This window comes from Juglans microcarpa x Juglans regia, chromosome 2D (assembly GCF_004785595.1).
Source record: "Juglans microcarpa x Juglans regia isolate MS1-56 chromosome 2D, Jm3101_v1.0, whole genome shotgun sequence".
In the NCBI taxonomy this organism is placed as follows: Eukaryota; Viridiplantae; Streptophyta; class Magnoliopsida; order Fagales; family Juglandaceae; genus Juglans; species Juglans microcarpa x Juglans regia.
Genome location: NC_054596.1, coordinates 36179291 through 36198301, shown reverse-complemented (window position 1 = coordinate 36198301; position 19011 = coordinate 36179291). Strand labels below are relative to the sequence as shown.

The 19011-nt window shown below is 35.3% G+C and overlaps 1 protein-coding gene across 2 annotated transcripts; it reads left to right on the top strand.

The window, feature by feature from the left end:
- LOC121251090 (mitochondrial import inner membrane translocase subunit TIM17-2-like) lies at positions 1-3611 on the top strand. 2 transcript variants are annotated; one of them, XM_041150404.1, is made up of 2 exons: positions 1-800; positions 3335-3611. In XM_041150404.1, the coding sequence occupies exon 1, from the start codon at positions 94-96 to the stop codon at positions 781-783; it is 690 nt and encodes a 229-aa protein (XP_041006338.1). In that variant the 5' UTR covers positions 1-93; the 3' UTR covers positions 784-800; positions 3335-3611. The 2 variants fall into 2 exon arrangements, with proteins under 2 accessions (XP_041006338.1, XP_041006339.1); XM_041150405.1 differs by having other exon boundaries at positions 16-800; positions 3177-3611.
- The last annotated feature ends 15400 nt before the right edge of the window (positions 3612-19011 follow it).

Genomic DNA, 19011 nt, shown 5'->3' with positions numbered 1-19011 from the left:
GTTTTGGAACCAATTTCCTAGTGCGAATATTTTGCTCGATCACCGTACGACGCTCAAGCCTCTACAAAAGAAACCCTAGAGAAACTTCAGCTGATGGGGACGCCGGAGACATCTAGAGAGCCCTGCCCGGATCGTATCCTCGACGATGTAGGTGGCGCCTTCGCTATGGGAGCTGTTGGAGGCTCGGCCTTCCACTTCCTGAAGGGAATCTACAATTCCCCCACAGGGGCCCGCCTTGTCGGTGGCTCCCAGGCCGTGCGCCTCAACGCCCCGCGAGTCGGCGGAAGCTTTGCCGTCTGGGGTGGCCTCTTCTCCGCCTTCGACTGCACCATGGTATACGTCCGCCAGAAGGAAGACCCCTGGAACTCAATCGTGGCCGGCGCCGCCACCGGTGGATTCCTGTCCATGCGCCAGGGCCTCCCCGCCTCGGCTCGATCGGCTGCTTTCGGAGGAGTCCTCCTGGCTCTCATCGAAGGAGCCGGGATCATGCTCAACCGTATATTCAGCGCGCAGCAACAGATGCCCATGGTCATCGAAGAGCCCCCACCCAATATGCCTGCTCTTCCTGCCTTCATGGGCCAGTCACCAGGCCTGCCTCAGGCCCTGCCCACGCCTGAGCCGGCGTCCGCAGCTGGATCTTCTTCGGATTCTGGTTCGGGTTGGCTCGGAGGCTGGTTTGGCGGAGCAAAGAAAAAAGATTCGGTAGCAACTACTAGCGGAAGCGAGACGAAGATCTTGGAAAGTTTCGATGCGCCACCGGTGCCGAGTTTTGAGTACAAGTGACAAAGGTTATTTTTGAGGTAAATGTAGGGTTTTGATTTCAAAATTGTTAATTTTGTTGTTGGAAGGGTGTTTTTTTCCCAGCTTGGGAATTTGGGGGTTTGTGTTAGGCAGTGTGTAACGGACCCGAAATCGGTGGTACAATTTTTCTTCTTTCATAATGGTATCGTAAGATATAGTACTAGCACTGTATGATAATGCTTTTTCCACCATTGTATTTTGGATTTTGACTGGGAGCTAAATTGAACTTTGGTTGAATAATTATTTATTGATGGGTTTAATTTGAGTTTTTGTTGGGAGCTAGCTGGTGCACAAGCCAGTTTCTTGCACCTCGGATAATTCAAGAAAAAAATTGATGCAGGAGGATCCGAGTCAAATGATACTGAGTTGTTGGATTGCATGTTGACGCGTTGAAATACCTCAAGGTAGCACATCAGTGCAAAAATGGTAAGAAATTGTGATCTTTTCTTGATTGGGACAGTTTTGGACACGCTTTGGTATTTTGGCCATAACTTTGGTTACGGGTATCAAAATTGCATATATGACCCCAATTCGAGGCTAAATTCCACTGTTTTCCCTCTGAATCCCTATTTTTAGTTATTTTTTTCTTTTATGGTAATATTTCATTTATCGTTTAGGAAGTTATTCTGAACTCGATTTAGACCAGATTTTTGGTAGATTACATCTTTTATTACATATTTATTTTTAGCGTGATTATTGAGATTTTGCTGTTTTGGATAAAATTCTGATATGGTTGATTTTCAGCTATTATAGCCCGGCTTGTGGGCTGATTTAGTCATTCTTGGATATTGATAATTTTGAATTAAACATCAAAGTCGTTTTCTCTGTGTTATGGGCGATTCTCTTATCTTTCGTCCCTATGAATTTTATGTTGAAAGCCTGCGGAATAATCATTATTCTGTTCGGCGTCAATTGTGATCAATTTCTCTGTGTTTACGGTCGATTTTCAATTGGTCAGTTGTGACCAATTGACGCCGGACAGAATAGTGATTATTCTGCTAACTAGTTTCAACAGATAATTCACAGGGACGGAAGACGAGAATAATCCAAAACATAGAGAAAATAACTCTGATGTTCAATTCAAAATTATTAATATCCAAGAATGACCAAATTAGCCCACAAGCCAAGTTGTAATAGCTGAAAATCGACTATATCAGAATTTTACCCAAAATTTCAATAATCACGCCAATAATAAATACTTAATAAAATAAGTAATCTGTCAAAAATTTGATCCATATCGAATTTAGAATCATTTGGTAAACGATAAATGAAATGTTATCATAAAAGACAAAAAAACTAAAAATATGGATTTTGAGGGGAAAATAGTGAAATTTGGCTTCGAAAATGATGCACACCGAGCGCAACTAGGTGACCACGATGTGCATGCCGAAAAGAGCTTTCTGAATTGGGGTTCATATTCGCGATTTTGATACCTGTAGCCAAAGTTATGGTCAAAATACCGAAACGTGTCCAAAACCGTCCCAATCAAGGAAAGATTACGATTTCCTAACATCTTTGTGCTGATCTGCCATCTCAAAGTATTTTAGTGCCGTCAACTTGGAATCCGACAACTCAGCATCATCTGACTCGGATCTTCTTGCATAAAAAATTCCCTAGTCTGGTGGCCCCTAGCAAACTTTGCACTCATGATGATTTGAATCGTAGACATGGAGGGAGCATACCACCAAGACCAAGGCTTTTACCACTTGATCCAACCCGTAGGACTCCTATGTAGAAGAAATAATGTATGGGTTATTGTGTAGGATCCTCTTATCATGCTTAAACTTTGGGAATAATTGTCTTTGTTTTCAAACTGTGGATTCCACCCTATGCCTTGAAATCTTAGATATACCTATGGCTTTTAAGTTAGGTTGTATTCAACCATTTGGAGAATCAATTTGAGCTTTAAATTCAAGATTCTCGATGGAATGATTTCCTAGTCTTTTCATTGCAGTATGAAAAAAGTGTAGGTTATGAGGTCACTGGCGTAGTTAACATGCCATACCCTCCCTCCCGCGGGGGCCGACCTCCTTCTTTCCAGTTTCCACCCTTTCAAATTGACGTTATTAAGGTCCTATCAAAGTTCACAAAGCAAATTGCATACCTCGCCGCTGGAAAGTACTACCATATTTCATTTTTTGTGTTGTTCAGAGCCAGTTTTCTTCTTTTTACTTTCTGCCCCCTGATACAAACTGAAATGACCACTATTGCCTAGTTATTTTCTTTTCATAGATTAGATGTGTTATGAATCACTCTCTTGTTATGCACTATTTAAGTTTTCAGTTTGCTTAGATTATTATTTTGATATTGTTATGGGTTGACATTTTCATATATATATATATATATATTTGATAATTGGATATTTTCCTTTGTAGGCATCTCTTTGATCATCGGTGATTGCAATACCCTTTCATCATTCCTCCCCAATTCATGAAGTTATTTTTCTAATTATATCTTTACATGATGTCTTCTTCCTTGAGATGGGTACTCCAGCTATGCACAAATTTTTCACTTGGTGATGTGTCACTGGTAGGCTGGATTTCATTCTATACTCAAGCCTGAAAGCGTAGAAAGAGTAGGACGCGGTTGAACATGTAGTTTGTATCCATCATATTGCTGAAATTAGATGTAAACCATGTTCATATCTTTGGTATGTTTTGAAGAATTTTGTATTGTTTTTCAATGTCTATTTCATGACAGCATGCTGTCATGTGACGGCTTGCTGACAAAGATAGTTGAATTTCTAACCTGTGAACCAGTTCCATTGTTTGGTTGGACGGACATATCTGGTATGTTATATGCTTTTGGTCTAAGGTGCAGAGAATTTTAATTATTGGCGTGTGAATCAGTACTGGTACTAGGTTGGACGAGTTGTGTTTAAACGGTTTAAAATAGGGCAAAATTAATGTCTTAATTTATTTATCGATACATCTACACATTGTCAGGGTATCTTGGGTTTTGATTTTTGATTGATTGATTGATTTATTTTTTATAATTGCAATTGGTCAACGATAAATGGTGTGTTTGCGAGCCAGCTGTTAAAATGGGTGTCAGTTTGCACCAATTTTGAGATTAGACAAGGTGTTCGAGATAAGTTAGCTTGGTGGACTTAGGTGTCTCAAGGATCGTTTGTTTTTAAAGATGAGATGAGATTAAAGTTAAAAAGTTGAATAAAATATTGTTAGAATATATTTTTTAATATTATTTTTATTTTGAAATTTGAAAAAGTTGAATTGTTTATTTTATTTTGTATAGGGATTTGAAAAAGTTGTAATGATGAAATGAGATGAGATGAGATGAGATGAGATGTTTCTTGAAAACAAACAAGGCTAATTGTTTGGAAACCGACTTGATTTTAGCAATCCTTGGCTGACTTCCAAAAATCTTCTCATCTCATGAGTCATCTCTGTAGCTAATACAATTGAATGGGAGTCGATTGTTAAATCTCAAAAACCTTCTTCCCACTCTTGAAATGGCCTTGCCCTCGAGGCCCAGCGAACTCATACGTGTTTATTGGGCTTATAAATCCCCTCCAATGCCCATGGATGAGAGTTTCTTGGTGTTTTGTTTGAGGTTGAAGTCCTCTAGGCCCTTCCGCACGTATTGTTTGGCCATTTAGGATAGTGGAGTGTGAACACTCTACTACTATTTATTATTTTATTATTTATTTTTATTATTATTTATTATTTAATATTTTATTATTTTTTTTATTATTATTCACAGAATATTTGAGATCACTTCAGCTGAACTCCCTGCTGTGCTGACCACAATTAGCCAAGCCATCAGCCAAATGATTACCTTCTCCTTAAGTGTGCGTTACCTTGCAGCTTACATAATCAAAGGGTAATGCTAAATTAGATCAAACACCATATTATATATATATCTGAACTGCTTAATATATATCTGAACTGCTCAAACGAGATGTAATTGTTCCGAACTGTTCAGACGAGATATGATGCGAACGAGGTGTAATTAATCCGAACTGTTCCTTGCGCTGCTGCTGCAGATTGTGTTCATGACTCGACCAGCTAGATCTGTTGTTTGGTTGGTCCTCCAAATAATTTCTCAGTAGACATAAACATAATATCACAATTTCCAGGTTAGTTTGGAAGGCTTTGGCTCTCTCGGAGGAGACTGGAAAGCTCCTGGGTGACACTAAACAAATCATACTTTCATAATGCCATTTGGTGGCAAGAAAGAGTCAACTCCTCTCTCTCTATGTGTGTATATATCTTCTTATACTTAAAAGAGGCTATAACGTGAACAGTAATGAACAGTAGTCATGAATAGTAGTGAACACAGTAAAACCACTATATCTCCGCGTTCCTCTCTGCATCCTCAAAGCAAAATCACGGCAATCATCACAAAAATACTACAAAGTAAAAAAATCACCACAAAATTATCACAAAATAAAAAAAATCACCACACAAATCACAGTGGTGAAGGGAAAACTGGCCGTGTGTGAGAGGGAGAGATGCCGTGAGAGAGTGAGGGAGCATAGGTGGCAGATCGGGGCCATGGGTGGTTGGGATGGGTCGGTGGTGGTCTGAGGATGTCGGAGAGGGTGGTCACATGCTGTGGGTGGCGGCGTACGGTGGTGGAGGTGGCCTAAGGGGAAGTGGGCGTCCGTGAGGAAAGGTGAGCATGCTTGGTGGCTCGGCTAGACGTGGGGATGGCTATGAGAGGTGGTCGGTGGCCAAAGGAGGTCTCGGTGGTGGTGCGGTGGCTAGAGGAGGTGGAGCTCCTCCGCGAGTGTGGAGAACCCTTGCAAGAGAGAGGTGGACTTCGTGAGGGCAAATGACAGGAAGATGGAGGTCGAGCTTGCTGGAGGAGGATGGTTGGTGGGAGGGGAGGCTACCGTGGAGGTGGTGGCACCGGAGGATGGCGCACGACAGCGCAGCAACATCAAGCCCATTCGGGCTGTGCACTGCCGAGAGAGAGGAAGAGAGCGTGAGAGAGTGAGACTGGTGTGGGGGGACTCGCCGGAGTGAGGTGGTGTCGGTGGAAGGGGCGGTGAGGCGCACCTGCGCATGGCGGTGCCGGGCTGGGCAGTGGAGGAATTGGGCATGGGGAGAGCTGCGTATGACGTACGCTGAAAGAGAAGGATGAGAGAGAGAGAGCCAGGGGGAGAAAAGTGAGGGAGAAAGAGAGAGAGGCTGGGGTTTTTTATTGTAAAATCTAACGTTTGGAATCTAAAATTTGTTTAAAGATATTGTGCAAATTTTACATACTTTAAAATTATATAAATAATTTTTATTAAAATTTAGAGATACAATTATAAGACTATAATATTTATCACTATAATAAATAATTTCTTTTGTTAAAATTTATATATAAATAATTTCTCTTATTAAAACACTGATTTAAACTAATTTAAAATATAAATAACATATCATACATAAACTATCAAATTTAATTTATAAAATACTAATATTTCATCATTAAATAAATGATGAAATTTTACTAAGTATTTTTAAGAAATTAAAACTATATAAATAATTAGAGCTTTAACATAATTTAAATATGATAATATTTTTAATTAACTAAATTAGGCAAACGTGCATGGGGAAGGAGAGAGAGGGAGAAATGAAAAGTGAGGGAAAATGTTAGTTTTTAGGTTTTAAATCGCAACCCTTCATCTTGAATCTTCAGATTTAATCTAACGGTAGAAGTTTAAATATTGATTTAAACTAACATAAAATAGATAATTAAAATATAAATATTATATCATATACATAAAATTAACTTTAATTTATAAAATACTAATTTTTCATCATTAAATAAAAGATAAAGTTTTACTGAATTAGGCAAACGTCCCTTGGACATCACTCTACTGCTAGTATATATATATATATATATATATATATATATATATCTTCTTATATCTTAAAAGCATGTATAACGCGAATAGTAATGAACAGTATTGACTGTTTACGTTAAAAGTCAACCGTAATGAATAGTTATTATTGTTCAGGTTAAGAGTAAAAAATATTGAATAGTGATTACTGTTCACGTTAAAAGCCAACAGTAATAAATAGTGATTGGAAAAATTAAGTTTTGAGACTTTAAATCTCAACCCTTCATCTTGAATCTCCAAAATTGATCTAACAGTGGAGGTTAAAACATTAAAAGTAAACAAATTTAAAATAGATAATTAAAATATAAATTCAACTTTAATTTATAAAATATTAATCTTTTATCATTAAATAAAAAATAGAGTTTTGTTAAATATTTTTAAGAGAATAAAATCATATAAGCCAACAGTAATGAACAATGATTGGAAAAATTAAGATTTGAGATTTTAAATCTCAACCATTCATCTTGAATCTCCAAAATTGATTCAACAGTAGAGGTTAAAACATTAAAAGTAAACAAATTTAAAATAGATAATTAAAATATAAATTCAACTTTAATTTATAAAATATTAATCTTTTATTATAAAATAAAAAATAGAGTTTTGTTAAATATTTTTAAGAGAATAAAATCATATAAATAATTAGAGTTTTTAATATAATTTAAATCTCATAATATTCTTAATTAACTAAAATCATTTAGATAAAATGATTTTTTTTAGTGCTCCCTGAGTCATTGAGTAGTGTGCTTAAATTCTACCATTAATATATTTTATTAAGAAAACTATTGCTAGAATATCCAAAATCTTTTAATTTTCATATTACTCATATTACTGTAACATTTTGTTATCATTATAATGTTTGTTAAAATTTATTTTTCTACTCCTGTACATTAAATTATTGACTAATTAATTTTATTTAAAAAAATATTATTTTTACATTTTATGGATATTAGTCACTAGAAAAACGTGCATTGCACGTTACTCACTGCTAGTGTATATATATATATATATATATATATAAAATATCCTGGATCAATGGTTTCAGCCCATTGCCCTTTAATTAAATTGATGGCTAAACAAATTAGATTACGATCCGTACTAGTGGAAATATGCAACATCTAACGTGCCCAGAGGTCCATTCATAGACAATGAGACAGGTACCCATAAGAGAAAACCCTACAGCCAATGTGCCCACCCAGTCTTGCCCCAGCAAAGTGTAGTCTAGAGGAACTTGTACCAACGGGATGGGCTAGTGCTTCCATGCTGACTCGATTGGTAAGATAGGTTGGAATTGCCACCTCATGCCCTATGCCTAGAAAGGGTTATAGCATTCAATGCACCGAAGTAACATTTCAAGAGACATGTCTGTGTCAGGCTGTAATGACAAAGGCCCAGAAGAGATCACCACATTAAATGCGGTAATGAGCCCTCTCAATATGAGCTAATGTCAGACCACCAAAAGGAAGGACCAAGATAGCACCTGAGCAAAATATATAGGGAAGGGAAAGTAAGCTCAAGGGTATGGTCCTTCTTCTCTCCCTTTGTACACTTCGAAGGATATCAACTGACTTAGATATCAGAGGCTCCCCTTCAAGCTATCAAAATTCACTTTGTTTGTAGGTAGCGTAGAGGAAGCAGGCATACCAAAATTGGCATCAACAATCAGCACCGAGGTGAAACTAGGAAGTTTTTGTTGGAGGCCAACCGACATAAATATAAAAGCATATAAATTCTTGTAGCCTCCTTCTATATTAGTATGTGTGCATTATCAAATATATGTTTAAAAAATTAAAGTAAAAAACTAATATTGTACTTGGTCAAAATCGATCAAATAATAAAAAATCAACATTTTCCTACAAATACATTATAAGAGCATATAAGCAAAGGATAAAAATTAAGCAAACGAAAAATAAATTTCTTTATTAAATCTAAAATTGAATGTTGTAAAGCCTTTATAATATAGATAAGAATAGTCATATGAGATTTGTTGTCTTCACTCCTAATTGTTAACTTGGTGGTAGCATATATATTACTAACAAAATCAATCAAAATAAGTTAGCTAGTGGAAGAATTTAAAGGAAAAGTATAAATAAATAGAAAAAAATGAGGTTGTAAATCTATCAAATAGCTTGTAAAAAGAGACTGTTATATTTTCTTACCTCTTATGAGATGTGAAAAAAAAAAAAAAAAAATTAATGTGAGAATGTGAGATTTTATTAATGACCAATAAAAATTAAGTACTAGGTAATATTTTAAAGAGTTTTTGGGAAGGTAAATTGTTTTTGAGGAATGCTATCCAGCCTCCTACACCATACACCACACACCACACACCACACACCACACGTGTTTAATTGTTTAAAATTTTATGTCTATTAAACTAATTGAATTTTTCTACTCATCATCCATACACCACATACTTGCTAAGGGAAAAACAATAAAAAGATATATATATATATATATATATATAAATCAGGTGTGATGTGTAGTGTAGGGGTGATGAGTAGAATTATTCATTATTTTTATGCAAAAACATATCTAGAACAGTTCCGCCCTTCATTTGCAACCTCAAGAATCTCACATCCATTGATCTTTCAGATAACAATTTCGCCTCAACTAAGTTCTCGAGAGCTCTCTATAACTGTTACAAGCTCCAATGCCTCGACCTCTCTGAGAACGCTGTCGCTAGAGCCATCGTTGATGACATTCATCGCATGGATTGGCTTCGGAATCTCAAACTCGAAGGCAACAACTTCACTAGGAACATCCCATAATCCATTTGGCAGTTGACAGAACTGAGGACACTCAACCTTTTCATGTGTCTGTTTTGTTAAAGATATTTGTCCCAAGAGTCCTGCTATACCAAGATCACTTGAAAACAACCATTCTGGTGAGGATAAATCTGTGGAATATCAAATTACTACATAGCTTATCAAGAGTTTGTTGCCTTATCTTATCTTTAGTTATATGTACTTAGTTGCTTTATCTTATCTTTAGTTACCTGTAGTTATCTACACTTGTTTACATTTATCTATAAGTTGTAATTCAAACTGTGTAATTGTCTATATAAACAATCAATACAATATGACTGGTATCATTGTTGAACCAGCATTATTTCATTACTTTTGACTTGGTATCAAAGCAATAATTAGATTACGCTCTTCGATCCAATATGGCTTTATCTTCATAACTTGTTGTTTCTCACTTTGTCATTCCAAACATCACACATTTGGTTTCTGTCAAATTAGATGGAACCAATTATTTGAATTGAACTACTCAATTCATTCCAGTTCTTAGAAGCCATGACTTACTAAGCATTGTTGTTGGCTTAGAAGTGTGCCCTCCTTAATTTCTTCTTGATTCCACTGGGAAATCTACTTTTGATGTCAAGCCAGGTTACTTGGTTTGGCAGAAGAAGGATCAATGTTTTTTGGCATGGTTAAATGCCACCCTTAGTGAGAAAATTCTCTCTACAGTTTATGGACTTACAATGTCCAAGCTGGTTTGGAATGCATTGGCTAGCAGGTTTGCACCTCAATCTTGATCCCGCATTTCACATCTGAAACAACAACTCTAAACTTTACAAAAAGATCTAAAACTTGCTCTGATTATCTAAAACTTGATGTCCTATGTTGTTGGAGGTCTCAACCCCATTTATAATTCCTTTATCACTTCCCTCAGCTTTGCTACCTAGGATAATCCAATTTCCTTTGATGACTTACAAGCTAAATTGCTCAATGATAAGCAATTACTTGAATCTTAGACCAAAAAACTTTCCATTGGTGGTACCTAGTTTGCATGCTTTACTCACAAACAAATACCCCAACATGGCAAGAAACACAAGTTCTCCCAACTGCAATGTAAACCATGAACCTACTCTCATCGTGCTCCTAATTCCACTTATGGTTCCAAATCACCCAAACCACAGTCTTCCAATAATCCATTCTTTTCCAACAAATTTCCACCATGTCAAATATGTGGCATGACCAATCATTAGGCCCATTATTGCTACCACAGAATGGATTTTCCTTATCTAGGCAGGCATCTACCACCACAGTTGGCAGCCATGGAAACACACACTCATGTTGCATAAGAAGCTGAACAACAATGGTATCTAGACAATGGTGCTGGTAATCACATTACAACTGAGCTAGAGAACTTGACCTTACATCAACAACTTTATTAAGGCACTGACAAGGTTACAATAGGCAATTGAGAAGGTCTGCTCATCACTAACACTAGTACCTCTTTGCTATTTAATTATAAAAATAGCTTCCTCCTGAATAACATATTACATTGCCCTAGTGCATCTTTTAATTTCCCATCCATACAAAAGTTCTGTAGTGATAATAATTGTTATTTTGTTCTCACATCTTCTAATTTTTTTGTGAAGGATCTACAGACCAAAGAAATCTCCTCTAAGGGCAAAGTGTAGTGGGCTTATACCCTATGTACATGAAGCAGCTGGAACTCAACAAATCAACTCCCAAAGCTACTCTTCTTTCCTCATTCACTACCTTGCAAGATGTTAAAGCTCCAATTCACATTTTGTACTCCAAATTGGGTCATGCCTCTAAGTCCACCATCTCTAGATAGTTAGAAATTCTATGTTACCAATTTCTGGTTCTATAAAGTTTAATCATGTCTGTGAGTCATGCAAGTAGCCAAGTGTCACAAGCTTCCATTTCTTGAGTCCAATAACAGATCCACATATCCTCTTGAGTTGATATACTCGGATGTATGGATCTCCCTAGTTTCTTCAGTTAGTGGTTGTAAACTTTATGTTCTATTTATTGATGATTTCTCAAGGTTTACATGGTTACTCTTTTTAAAACTGAAATTTGATGTTTTTCCTTGCTTTATCAAATTCAAACAACTAGTAGAAAACATGTTCTCCAACAAAATTAAACTACTTCTCACTGATAATGGTGGAGAATATCTTTCCACTGCATTTTAAGACTTTATCTCTTCACATGGAATACTGTACAAGCTCACTTGCCCTTATACATATGAGCAAAATGGAGTATCTGAGAGAAAACACAGCCATATCACTAAGATGTGGCTATCTCTCCTAGCCCAATCTCAACTTCCCTCTTGGTACTGGGTTGACGCCTTTCTCACAACCACTGATATTATCAATAGGCTCCCTATACCTGTACTAACTAATCAATCTCCCTACTTCACTCTTTCCAAAAAATAACCTGACTACTCTTTCCTTAAAACCTTTGGTTGTACATGCTATCATTTTCTTAGATTTTACAACCCACACAAATGAGCTTTTAGAAGTAAAAAAATATGTGTTTCTTGGGTATAGTACAAATCAGAAGGGTTATCGTTGCCTTGACCTACAATAAAAAAAAGTTTATATCTCATGACATATCATATTTGATGAGTTGAGTTTCTCCGCTCAGACTACATGGGGTACAGATGTTGCTTCTCCACCTTTGCAGGACCATTTCCCTACCTCTATCACTTCTTTACAATCAGGTTCAGTCTCTAACTCTCTACCCTTTATCTCAGTTCCTTTATTTCCTACTTCTAATTCTCCTACCTCACCTATGCCTGTTTCTCCTAAAAATTTTTCCTCCTTCCTGCACCAAATGAAATTTCCTCTACCCCATGCCCTCACACAACTCATTGCTGAAACCATCTCTACACTAGCATCAACACTTACACATTCTTCTAGTGAGTTACCACCCATTTCACCTGCACATGATCCACCGCTTCCTGCTTCTACCCTCGCTCCCTCCTCTATCCAAATTATCACTCGTTCTAAGACCAACTTCTTGAAACCTAAACAATTTCTAGACTATCATCTCTATTATTCTACTAAATATCCATTCCAAGCCCTCTGCACTATAACCTTACCCTCTAAACCCTAAACCTATAAAGAGGCAGTGAGGGACCAGCAAACCTGAAACTTATGTCCCTGACCTTATCATAAATAAGTTGTGAGGAATAAGTGGGTGTTTAAGGTTAAACAAAAATTTGACAGGAGCCTTGATTGATACAAGGCCAAATTGGTAGCTAAAGGATTTGATCAAGTTGAAGGAGTTGATTTTAATGATACTTTTAACCCTGTTATGAAACCTGCTACAATCAAGCTATTTTTGGCCCTAGCTGTGCACCATGACTGGTTTATTTATCAACTTGACATATCTAATAACTTTCTACATGGTTATCTTGAAGAAGAAGTTTACATGGAGCAACCCTAAGGATTTGAGGATCCCCACCTTCTTGATTATGTGTGTCGGTTGAACAAGTCCATCTATGGACTTAAACAAACTCCTAGAGCTTGGTTCTTGCGGTTGTCCCAAGCTCTACTGGCTCTTGGATTCATTGGTTCAACTGTTGACACCTCTCTCTTTACCTTTCATCACCACAACATCTCCGTATTTCTCTTTATTTATGTTGATGACATAATTGTTACTAGCAATTCTTCCCCATCTATTGATGCTCATATTACTAATCTTGGTTGTGACTTTGTTGTTAAAGATCTTGGACCACTCTTTTATTTTTTGGGCTTTCAGGTCACAAAGACCTCTGCTGGACTACTTCTTCATTAAGGAAAATATGCTGCTGATTTACTGCATTGCGCTAAAATTGCTGGTGCAAAGCTATCAAGATTTTTGGGTGATCCATTACCTGACCTTACTGAATATCGCACTCTGGTGGGAGCTCTTCAATACCTGACCCTCAAAAGACCAGACCTATCTTATAGTGTAAACCATATGTGTCAATTCTTAATTGTCCCATCATAGATCATTTTGTTGTTGCCAAAAGAGTGTTGTGATATCTCAAAGACACTTTACACTTTATTCTCCAGCTCATCAAAGGATCACTTCAACTTAATGGTTTTTGTGACTCTAATTAGGCTGGTAGTCATGATGATAGGAAGTTCACTTCTGGTTATTGCATATACTTTGGACCTTGTCTCATCTCTTGGTCTGCTAATAAGCAGCTAGTTGTAGCCAAGTCTAGCATTAGAGTTGAATACAGGTCTATGACTCTCATAGTGGCTAAACTTTACTGGATAAGGATGCTATTTCAGGAACTCCACATACCACTCACAATTGGTCCCTCCTTATGGGTTGATAACATTGGTGCTTTGGCCCTTTCATCTAATCCAGTATTTCATGCTTGCACTAAGTACATATAGGTGAATTACCATTTTATTTGGAAAAAAGTTTTCAATAAGGGCATCCAGGCAAAATATATCTCCACTTCTGCACAACCATTTGATGGGATCTATCTCTAGCACACTTCCTACTACTTCTTGACAAATTAATGATTCGTGACCTTTCCATTACCTTGAAGGGGGATGTTAAAGATATGTGTCCCGAGAGTCTTGCTATACCAAGATCACTTGATAACAACCATTCAAATGAGGATAAATCTGTGGAACACATTATCAAGAAGTTGTCTTATCTTATCTTTAGTTATATGTACTTAGTAGCTTTATCTTATTTTTAGTTACTTTATTGATCTACACTTGTTTGCATTTATCTGTAACTTGTAATTCAACTATGTAATCTTCTATATAAACAATCAATACAGTATGACTGGTATCATTGTTGAAACAACATTTTTTCATTACTTTTAACTCGTTTATCGGTTCTTTCCCGTCGGAGATTGGAAATTTGTCTAATCTTAAAGAACTGAGATTGATATTTAATTCTAAAATGACATCGATGTTGCCTTCTGAGTTCACCTGGCAAAAGAAGCTGAAGCTTTGGATGGCCCAGATGAATTTTGTTGGGGAAATCCCAAACATGATTGGAGAGATGGCATCACTAAAGCATTTGGATTTGTCGAGCAACTGTCTAAGCGGGAAAATTCTGAGCAGTTTGTTCATGCCAAAGAATTTACATATAGTTTACCTTTACAAAAAAAAATTTTCTGAGAGATTCCTCAGGTTGTTGAAGCTTTGAACCTAGACTTCATTGATCTCTTGGAGAATAATTTGGCTAGGATGATTCTCAATATTTTGGAAAACTCTAAAAACTTTCGGGTCTGAGTTCGTTTTGCAATCTGTTATCCGGTAAAATCCTAGATGGCATTGGTTGTCTTCTGGGGTTGATAATTCTTAGAGTGTTTTGTGACAGTTTTTCAGGTACTTTGCCTCCAGACTTTGGTCGATATTCAATGCTTTAAAAGTTTCAGGTTGCGTCCAATTGGTTTACGGGCGAATTTCCAGAACACTTGTGTGACAATGGTAGATTGGTGAGAGTGGACGCTTTTGAAAACAATCTTGGCGGAGAAGTACCTAGGTTGCTTGGAAATTGCAGCAGTTTGAATATTTTTATTGTTTACAGAAATCGACTCTCTGGGCATATTCCTAGTGGTTTGTGGATATCATTAAACACGAGCATCTTGATGTTAAGTGATAATTCTTTTACGGGTGAGCTTCCTGAGAGATTTTCATGGAAGCTTTCATGGTTGATGAGCAACAACGAGTTTTCAGGTAAAATTCTAGAGGCCGAGAGCTTCTTCCTAGAGGAATTTGGTTGTTCTTGAGGTGAATAATAACCTCTTGAATGGTAACATTCCTCTAGAGTTAACAACTATTTCTCGTCTGACAACTCTTTTGCTTGATTGGAACTGACTTTCAGACTCCCTTCCATAAGATATTATATCTTGGAATTCCCTTCGTACTTTAAACCTTAGTTGAAATGCAATCTTTGGACATATTCCATAAAAATTTGGTTTTTTACGAGACCTTAGCGAATTGGACTTGTCAAAAAGCCAACTATCTAGCCAAATTCCACCATAACTCGGCCTCCTAATCAAGCTCACTTTGCTCAATCTCTCTTCCAATCATCTGGTTAGGAGTGTCCCTATTGGATTAAAAAATGATGCATATGCCAACAGCTTCTTTAACAATCCTGGCCTCTGTGCCAGTAACCCATCACTAAACCTTGATGATGAGTGCAAATTGAACCACCAAAGTTCAAGCAAAACTTCATACCAATTGGCTTGGATGATAGGTTTGGTGATGGAAATTGTCTGATGTTTATTAATCTTATTCTTTATTGTTTGAATTTACAGAAAAGGAAAGCCTAGATTGGACTCCAGATGGAAGCCACCTAATTCTAGAATCTGAATTTCACAGAATCAAACATTTTGTTGGGACTGATAGAAAATAATGTGATTTGCCAGTCGTGGTGGATTAGGGAAGGTATACCGTGTTTCTTTTAATAATTCACGTGATAATGTTCTTGTGGAGAAGTTCATCTGCAATAGCGGAAAGCTTGAAGAAAGGGTGCTTGACAAAAAAAATTCTAGCAGAAGTTGAAATACTGGGTTCAATTCAACATCCCAACATAGTGAAGTTGTTGTGCTATATCTCTAGTGACAATTCAAAACTTTTTTTATCTACGATTATACAAAAAATTGTAGCCTAGACCAATGGCTGCAATATGGGAAGAGTGGAGTATCAACTGACTCAAGTTCATTCTGTCACATAGACTGTCTAGATTGGCCTAAGAGGTTGCATATAGGAGTTGGGGTTGCTCAAGGGCTCACCTATATGCACCACGACTGCTCACAACCCATTGTTCATCAAGACGTGAAGTCAAGCAAATTTCAACTTTAATGCACAAATAGGTAATTTTGGTAAGATGCTTATAAAAAAGGGATAAGAGGCTACAATATCATCTATGTCAGGCTCTTTTGGCTACATTGCTCCAGGTGTATGACATTAGAACTTCTCAAGATTCATATAATTATTAATTATCACCACGTTTTTTAGTTGAGTTCTTGCTATTATTCTTAACTTGAATCTGCAGAGTATGCTAGAACGGCATGAGTGACTGAGAAGATTGACATTTATATAATTATTTCAATTATATTTTTATCAAGACTTTTACACAATTATATACAACTTCTCAAATCCAATTTCAATTAACAATGACTTATGTAAATAGTTTATTTATAAATCCAATATCACAAATACTTATTCGGGACTTTTTTTTTTAATGAAAGTTATATACTATTCAAACAAAACAAAATCAAAATAAATACCACACTATAAAATATTGGGGGTTACTAATATTTGACAGAGAGAATGAAGCTGGCAATATTCATAGCCAATCATGAGGAGCAATCTAGTTCTCCCCAAGCACTTCATTGCAAATTTCTCTCTTTTGATCACTTAAGGTTTGTTTGGAAAATTTCTCAAAATTCTCAATATCTATAGCAAATCATCAGGAGTAATATCTTATTACTATTTACAAAATTCTCATCTCATCTCATCTCACTCTCTAAATTTGTATTTAATTTCCGTTTTCTTTTGTTCTTTCTCAATTTCTCTAATTTCTTTTTTCTAAAAATCTAAATGAAGATATAGCCTCGTTTGGATTTAGAAAATGTCTAATTTCATCTCATCTTACCATTACAACTTTTTAAAATTCTCATACAAAATACAGTAAACAATTTAACTTTTTTAAATCTCATAATAATAATAATATTAAAAAATAATATTATAATAATAATATTTTTTTCAAATTTCATTTTTATCTAAAACTATCTCATTCCATATCTGAATCAAAACCAACCCTCCTTTCAAGCACTCTACTCTAGTCCTCTTTAAACATCGGTATATGCATGATCTCAATATGACTGATTCTCCGAGACGTGTTGATTTTATTTTCTAAAAAATTTTCGAAACCTTGGCTCTCTCGCCTGGAATTTATTTTTCTTTTTCTCTTACAAAAGAACAAAATTGTGCTAATTATGCGGATATCTCATCGTCCTTCGCATACAAAATCCAAATTAAGGAGAGAGAAGCAAAAATAAATTATTATTTGTAGTGATGTACTATTGTTTTGCCGGAACAAACGAAAGATGGGGAAAGAATGGGTTTTACAGTGGAAAATTGTATTTAATATTTTCAAGGTGTTATAATAAGAAGAAAAATTCTAAATTTAACTCTTATATCATACACTTTTATCTGATCAATATATGATTTGTCATTTTTATCATTCTATCTGAATATTTAGATATGTATGTATTTAAATAAAATGATAAAAATAACAAATCATATATTAGTTAAGTAACAAATCAAGTATTAGTTAAATAAATATGTGTACTCTTAAAAAAATGTATCACATTTAAAAAATTTTAAAACTAAAAAAAAATATGACAAGTGGATAAATTTAAGGGAGGTTTGAATAGTGAATTGCATGAAAATTAAAAATTAAATAAAATATTATCATGATATTATTTTTTAATAATAATATTATTTTGAGATTTAAAAAAATTAAATTATTTATTATATTGTAACAGTGTAGAAGATTGAGAATTATATTTATATAATAGATAGTAAATTATATTGAATCAAATCTGTAAATGACAGGGATAATGCTTTCTTCGAGAGGAAGCTACTCCAAACAACGTAAATAATAGAATATTCCAAAATGAATTCCCCACTCCCACAACAAACTCATATACTAATAAAAGGAAATTATTACAATATCCTTATTGTAACTGGGCCCAAGGCCACTTAAAGATTAACTAAAAGTCTAATAAGGCTTGCGGTCTCATGGTCCACGACCGTCCACGATCCAACTCCTTCCCTTAATTTTTCATCTACATGGCTCATGGCCCAAAGCCTTCACAATATGCATTAGACATGAAGGCTTAGGGTTCACTTCGACAACAACTAAGATTATTTTCATTAGATCAGCTAAAAGTTAAATTTAATGAGTATTTAATTATTAGAGAGTAATATATGCTCACAATGGATTAGCTAAATTTTAAATATTTGGAATTTAGCTACAGTGACTTTCAAAAGTTTTTCTAAATTTGAAGGTTACTGTACATATGTCAAATACATATTTTATTAATTATTTCTCTCTCTTTCTTTCTATCACATATTTTATTACAATTGGTATATTAATTTGAGTTAGTGATATATTAATTTAATAAGAATATGATTATTAATTAATATATAATAAGTAAAATAGTAAAATATGATAAAATAAAATAAATTAATAATTAAAAAAATTAAATATTTTTAAAATTATTAGTTATTCATTATTATTCATTACTATATAATGAATAAATGTATAATATAATGTGGAGATTTGATGTGAATAACCAAAATTAAATTTATTTTATATTATTTTATTGTTATATAATGAAAAAATAGCTATTCCAATGTAGAGATTTATGTGAATGGAATAGTCAAAAGTCAAATTTCTCTTACATTCATAAAAAATGTCCTTTAATTTCGACTAATCCAATGAGAGTGCTCTAAGGTGTTCTTCTCTTCTTGTCGGCATCGTGTAACATGTGTTTTGTGTATAAATTTAAAAAATTTATAATGATAAGATGAGAGAGACAATTTTTTTTTTTTT

What these genes read in the sequence shown, in the direction of transcription:
- LOC121251090 (XM_041150404.1), top strand. Translation starts at nt 94, where the DNA reads ATGGGGACGCCGGAGACATCTAGAGAGCCCTGCCCGGATCGTATCCTC.